This window comes from Pygoscelis adeliae, unplaced genomic scaffold, assembly GCF_000699105.1.
Source record: "Pygoscelis adeliae isolate BGI_AS28 unplaced genomic scaffold, ASM69910v1 Scaffold99, whole genome shotgun sequence".
NCBI lineage: Eukaryota > Metazoa > Chordata > Aves > Sphenisciformes > Spheniscidae > Pygoscelis > Pygoscelis adeliae.
The window spans coordinates 925,796-933,396 of NW_008825493.1; the positions used below are offsets into that span (position 1 = coordinate 925,796).

Genomic DNA, 7,601 nt, shown 5'->3' on the forward strand with positions numbered 1-7,601 from the left:
CACTGCTCGGGGACTGGCTGGGCATTGGTCGGTGGGTGGTGAGCAACTGCACTGTGCATCACTTGCTTTGTGTATTATTATTATTATTATTATTATTGCGGTTGTTGTTGTTATTTTATTTCAATTATTAAACTGTTTTTATCTCAACCCACGAGTTTTTCTCACTTTTACCCTTCCAATTCTCTCCCCCATCCCACTGGGGAGGGGGGGAGTGAGCGAGCGGCTGTGTGGTACTCGGTTGCCGACTGAGGTTAAACCGCAACAATCTCAACCCACCAGGTTTCTCACTTGTGCTCTTCCAATTCAATCCCCCATCCCATCAGGGGGGGAGTGAGCGAGCGGCTGTGTGGTGCTTAGTTGCCCGCTGGGGTTAAACCACGACAGTCACGACTCAGACATAGGAGAGAGCAAACCTTTATCAGAGTCCTTGTCTCTGAGTGACTGCTGAGAAATGCACTGTACGCAGCTGGTGTCAGTGCCTCGGTGCTTTTATCCAAAGTGTTGCATCTGTTCATACTTCTAAAATAAAAAAAGCAAAGCACCTTTTGTATATTTTAAATTGGAAATAGGATCAAATGGCAACATGTGAATCCAGATTTAATTACAGCAATATAGAGCATCTGTTCAGATCTGTCTTTAACCTATTTGGGCTTGTATGTAATAAGGCAAATTAAGATCATCTTCAAGGGAATTTCCCACCCCCATCTTACCATGGAGCTGATATCCCTTAGCACCTCAGACCAGAAATCTAGTCGAGATGTTCTGTTTAGATGATTGCATATTTGATAAATAGGAATCACTTCATGTACATATCCTCCCTCTCTGAAACAGAGCAGCAGCTTTCACATTGTGTTCCTATTCCCACCTCTTGCAAATGTATTCAGTATGATATGTGTTATTGGACATGTGGCTGTCTCAGACCAGAACTGGGTAGTAGTTTATATGTGGCTGTAGCTGCAAATAAACTTAACTTCACTTCCTAAATCTCTCTTAGCCTCACCTCTTAAATCTCTGGGGTTTCTACATCCATTTGTTCACTGGTAGGTCATGCTTCTAATAAAATGTTTATGAAAAAACATGTTCTGGAAATGTAATGAGGTTTACTAGGACTGAACTGGATTCTACTACCTGTGTTTTAGAAAGAAGAGAGACGTTTACTGTCTGCACTTCTTCACATCAGTTTTGGACAAAACACCTTTTTCTCTGAAGCTGAAGGTTTAAATTGCAAGTTTTTGAAGTAGGAGTCAAACCAAAGACTCCTGACAAATGGAACACCTCTTGTTAATTACCTTCTTGTAAGCCATTTTGCCAGTTCGGCTATCTCTGTAACTCTGAACTTAACCAAATGCTTTCTAGGCCCTCGAGTTATCGTTGTTTAGGACTTGCCCTCTGGCAATCAGGTCAGCAAATGCTTTTTACGATAATGTTCAGAAGAAGATTTACACTGATACATAAACAATAAATATGATATCTAATTGATGGCAGCTTCTTTAGAAGTGGTTCCTTTAACCAATGAGAGCTGCATGAACAAAAAGGGCAATTTACTGCTAAGGAAAATAGATTCCTTGACAATTATTACAACGATAGTCTGCGGATCCTAAATCGCTAATTACAGTTTGAGGCAATCATGTTGGCACATTGTTGCCAGATGGAAGATTCATTTTACTGGCCACTTAATTAACAACTGGTAAACAGTTGCACCCAAATGCACATATTTACATATGCAGAGTGCTTACTGTGTCACAATGATGCTAATGGCTTAGAGAGTGAGTCTTATTAATGTGATCTACTAATGGGAATGTCAGAATAAATTATCTTCTCTGGAACTGCGAGCCGTCTATCTGCCACCTGCATGGGAGCTCCCGAGTTTCAGGTTTCTGTCTGCCCGATGCCTCTTGAAAGCTGGGACATTTTCCAAAGCAGCAAAGGGAGCTGTAGGAATTTGGGTAGTTCAGGGGGAGAAGTCCTGCTGTTTCTAAAGAATGCTAACTGAAGGACAGGTTCCCATCCAAGTTCTATCTCATACCAGGGGTATATATATGTAACATATCTGAAAAGGTTTCTGGTACACAATACCCACAGCTTTCAGTGGAAGAGCTTAATGTATTTTACAAAGTTGTCTGTGCATCTCAGGGAAGGGGGAGAAGTCATAGAGATAAATGGGCCCTGCTCCTCAACTGCCATAATTCATTGCCTGGTTGGTACAGAACCCATAGTTTAATGATATGTTAAGAATAATCTGTCGTATTTCTGTATTACCTCTCATCTGAGAATCTCAAATAGGGTTGTTGAAATTGCACCTCATAGTTCACAGGAGCACGATTTTTACTTGAATCTGTTTAGGTGGCAAGAAAACAGAGGTATGGGTGACTTAAGGGGTCACAGCAAACAATCTTTCCAAGATCCTAGGGAAGAAAAAGGACATCTGAATCCTGGTAGTACTGGTCATCTTATCTGTACTCCTGTCTGTTGTTGTCACTGACCAATACTAGTGGTGAAATCCAAAAGTTAACGTGGAAAAGTGAGTGAGATGATGGCAGCAGGCTAGTTTATGGAAGGCAGTCCAAAAAGGGCAAGTGTTAAATTATTCACTTAAGCAATAGCCAGCTGCAAAAATGCAGGGTAAGCAACAGCTGGCAATCTGAAATGGTCGTAAAATGAACATTAGTTAACAGTATCATGGTGTTCTTAAAATAAGTCAAATGCAATTCTGGAGTGTATCAGCAGCATAGCTTGCAAGGCACGAGAAGCTCTTCTTGCATAGGAAGGACCTGGAGTATTATGTCCAATTTTGAGCATTATTCTAAGAGTAGGATATGGGCCAGTCCATGAGGGCTCAGCAGAGGGCAGTGAGAATGGTTTGAGGGCTAGGAAATTTGGTCAAAAAGGAAAGATAGGACAAACTTAGGTTCTGTAGTCTAAAGACGACTGTGGAGAGTTGATATTAGTCTTCAGATATAAAGATTGCCTGAAAGAGGAAGGGAAAAAGATTGTCTTACTTATTCGTAGTGCATTGGAGAGAAATAATGGGCTTAAACTGCAAAGAACTGGGTTAGCTGTTAGGAAAACATATTTATAGTAAGGATAATGAATACCATAATACATTGCCAGAGGAGGGTGTTTCCCTCTACCTCTGGATATCTTTAAGAACTGATTAGACACACATCTGTCAGGTATAGCTGACCCAGGTGTAACTGGTCCTGCATTAGGACTGAGAAGCTGGACAAAGTGATTCTGGATGTCCTGTCCAGCCCTGTGGCAAGCCTGCTATCCAGCCCTTTGACGGCTCTCCTATCTCACATTTAAAGCCCATTTAAAACTTGCTTCTGTCCTCCTGCCTCTCTCATGACAGTAGCTGAGGATAGTCTGAGGTGCCGCTCTTGTTTTTCTGTTCAATTCAGCAAACTGATGGGCAGGACAAATATGTTTCCCCATGGTGATGTTAGGCTAAAATTTACATCCTATTCACTCCTATCTCACAGCACCTTTTTTGCCTGGCCGTGGCTTTGCATTACTCGCCCTCCTCCGGCTCTGGCCATTACCTACTGATGTGGTTTATTGCTGAAATGTGTATGATGCCCAGGACTCTAATGAAGGGCCTGGAGCCATTCTTTTCTGATGATGATTGCCTCTCTTTTACAACTAATACTTCTGCATATTTTGCCAAAGATGTCTATTTGTGGATCATTTTATTTGAAGTGTTATAGATTAGCCAACTGGGTGAAGTTGTCCAAGTAACGTTGGGTGGGGGAAAGGACTGTTTCCAGTATAAAAGCCACAATCCAGAGTTTAGGGTTTTTCCCAGGGCAGAAGCAATCTTTTGCTCAGTATCTGCACAGCACCTGGCACAACACAATCCTGCTGTAATATTGCCGCATTAAAAATAATATTGATTGTGATTCCTAAGCTGTGTTTGGAGTTACCTCTACATCTGTCTACATTTTGAAGTTTTCCAATTAAAAAATAAATAAATTAATACAGCATTTACTTTACAGACAGGAGGGATCTAATATATTGGGACATCACTGTAGCTTACTAATGATGCATTATGGTAAGGGTTTTTCCTTATCTAATATTTTTACTGATCTAGTTTTGAGTGTTTCAAGATTGTTAGGGAAATTGAATTATTATTGATATAAGAAATAACATCTTCTGTCAGTGTCACTCTGATAACATTTATTTGAAGTACATTTATAAATTGGTCAATGGACAAGTTCATTTGCAATGCTGAGTTCCAGGGGAGGTCTGGTACCTGGTAAGCAAAGGAGACAATTTTGGAACTAAAACTATGGGGTAGATTGCTTTCTTCTGTCCTGAGTTTAGAGTTGCTGATATTTTGAAATAAAATAAATGCCTTCTCTTTGAAATGGACTTCAATTTCCTATAAAAATAAATGGGTTTTGGAGGCATCTCTGATAGATTTGCTGTGTTCAGCTCCCCCCTTATTGTATTCTAAGTCCATTTAAAGCTTGCGTCTGTCCTGCTGTCGCCATCACGGCAATAGTTGAGGAAAGTCTGAAGTGCAATTTCCACTATTCTGTTCAACTCGGTGAATTGTGTTCTTTCCATTCTGCTTGACCCCACCTGCTTGCTTTGTCCTTCCATTGCATCCTGTCTGCAGGCTTCCTGGGGAACCTTTGTTCTCAGTTGTGGTCTTACTGTGCTAACTCTGATTGTGGATTAAGACACTACCTTGATACAAAAAAAAAGCAACATAAAAATGAAATCACAGTAAGCCATGTATTTACTACAGATTATAACTTTTTCCCCTTTTTTCTATTTTTGTGCAGATTGTTTCTCAGAGGAAACTCTCCAAGTCCTTACTCAAACATGGGAACACAGCAGGAAAGTCATCTATAACAGTAAGTCAGTCTTAAATACACTCTTACTTTCCTGTTATTTAGAAACATCTCATGTGACTCATTCTCCCTAAAAGCATCCTGCTAAGTAACCAGAACAACCCTTGATTGAGAAATGTATTTAAATTGTTTACTTAACAGATTACTTGCACTGTTTCTGACAAATGCTTGTTGTAAGGAAATGGCAACAAATAATGTATGATTTGTACAAAAGCCACAATATTTACTACTGCTACTTTTAAGGTACTTTGATGACAGCAAGAAAGTTGTGTTGCTTGATTACTTTTAGTTGAAGCTCTAGAACCTTAAGAAATTCATTTTGAGCTGCTTTGACACGCGAAGGAGTCTAATGTTGCTTGGCCTTTGGGCTTTTTCCAGTTTCTAAAAAAAAAAAAAAACTCAACTCAGAAAACACACACACACGCACACAGCAACACCAAATGCAGAAGTTTGATGAGATTAGGTATTTTAGCTGTCTTGTAATGCAGTTACGGATCTGATAGTTATAGCAGCCCCATGTGTATCTTGAAATCTGCAAATCAATGTATTACCTGTCTTTCATCTTTCTCTTTGCTGGCTTGTTTGAGAGATCAAGCTTGTCTGCACTGAACCTAGCATGCTTGTGACATTTGCAGCTCTGCATTAAGACAAAGACTATAATAAAATATTCTTCTTTGGGGATCCCTGCTCTGTTGCCTCATGGGGTTGAGAAGGATTTTTTTCCTTGATGTGCAATTAGCCAGATGGGTTTCTTTTGCCTTGATTGTTTGGATTTTTTTTCTGCCTTCAGCCACAGAAGAGACAGCAGACCGTGAGAGATAATGCTTTCTGAGAGCCCAGGGAATTTTCTTTCTTAGATGTCTTCCTTGGTGCCTGGCTGGGAAGGGATTTGCTTAAATGCATAAGGTGAAACTCATTTTTGGTCTGGGATTGGAAAGGAATCCCCCGCTCTTCTGGCTGAGTAGAACCAGGAGAGAGTTTTGCTCCCTAAATAACTTGGTGTGTTTTGCCTGCTGGCATTATCTGGGCATACTTCATCTTGTCCATCACCATGGTGTTCTGGGCGCCCCCCCCGCTCTATGAGGGACATGAAGGAGTTTAGTCTTGTGAAAACACAAGTGCTTTAGCTCAACTAAAATCAGTAGGCTTGCTAGTAGAGTGTTCTGGCAAAAATTAATGCCCTGTGATATATAGAAGATGAGAGAAAATGAGTTAATAGTCCCTGCTGGCCTAACACTGGATGATAACCGTGAACCATGGACCTTAGTTACTTGCTTTGGCCTCGGCCAGTGGTACTAAAGAGCAAGTTGACTTTACTCAAATGGGAGAAAACTGAACTCAGACAAAAAATATTGTGTGAGAAGTTTGCTGCCTCAACAGAATAAGTCAAAATTGATGTGTATCATTATTTCTGGACCTGGGGTACGTACCAGGTGTCTGTCAAGTATGGAAGATACAAATACTAGTTTCCTAGCTTGTTCAGTGTAGTGAATTATGAATTTTTTGTAGGATTTTGAAAATTCCTCTCTCAGCATGTTTTGCTGGCATTTTATTAGCCCTTTGACTGTGTAATGTCTCATCAATACAGTTTTATTATATGACTGTGGGATAAAACCAGAACCTTGATCAGCTTCTCCAGTTGGACGTCTGTCAAACAGAGAGAGGGTTCATTATTGTCAGTTAAAAATATTTGTGAAACTTGGTGTGCAAATCCTACAGCACTGTTTGTCATATACAGCTTATGACCTTTTAAACCATCAAACTACGTGGAAGAGAAATGTTGTGTCAGACTCTATGAGCCAAATTTCCAGCAAGCTCACATTTGCCTGGAACATGTGAAACACCTCATATGTGCTTGTGTGATGGTACTTTCATGCACAGTTAAGCATCTGTGCCCCTACATGGCTGCACGTGAATATTTTGTATGAGGAAATACCACAGTTCACTGCTGTGAGATGTCACAGCCAGAATAGTCTTAACACCCCACAGTCCCTTTGGAGGTGTCCTTCCTCCAATGTAGGCTTACCTGCAGGCCCTCAGAGGTACCTCCTCTGGCATGGAGTACCTCTTTCCAAGAGCGTATCTCCAGCTGTGTCCTCAACAATATCCCCGTGCCTCCTCCTGGATCTTCTTCAGGGTGGCCTTGCAGGCTTCCTACTGCACCTCCGTTTGTGCCTCCTGCCTCTAGCAGCTGCCACCCTTTCTTAAATATGTTCATACAGAGGCGCCATATGCACCTCTGATGGGTTGATGTTTTGGGATGCAGTTGGGAGCTGCTGCCCACTGCCAAACCAGCTGGACCCAGCTATGACCAGCATGGGGCAGTTCACGGCCTCCCCACACAGGTCACCCCTGCAGTCCCTGCTACCAAAACCCTGCCAGTTATGCCCAATGCAGAATCTGTTAGTTTCTGTCAAAGAAAGAAAAAAGGTATTAAAAAATCCCGATGATAGAGGCTGTAGACAGCCTGGCTAATTCCTGGGAGCTGCATACCTGGGCAGTAAAAGCATCCTGCGCTGCAGCGCTCTGACCGCAGCTCTAACCTCAGCAGCCTTCATATGGTTTGAAGAATAGTTGGGGTGTCCCGGCGGCTCCCTGAGGACCTGGAGTCCGTGCGGTAGAGATGGTCTGAGCCTGGCTGGGGAGCTGACGTGACTGCCAAGTGTGTGGCCGTGGGCATGAAACACCCAGGAAATAGGTTCTTTTGGGCAATTTAATCTCTGGGGTGAATATTTACAATAG

General features: G+C 41.7%; 1 protein-coding gene across 1 annotated transcript in view; it reads left to right on the top strand.

The window, feature by feature from the left end:
• The window catches only part of CPNE4 (copine IV), a 201,912-nt gene that overhangs the window by 90,837 nt on the left and 103,474 nt on the right, over positions 1-7,601 (top strand). Inside the window, exon 3 of the mRNA XM_009331254.1 lies at positions 4,791-4,862. Within this exon, the coding sequence (XP_009329529.1) occupies positions 4,791-4,862 (72 nt within the window). The remainder of the gene's footprint in view (positions 1-4,790; positions 4,863-7,601) is intronic.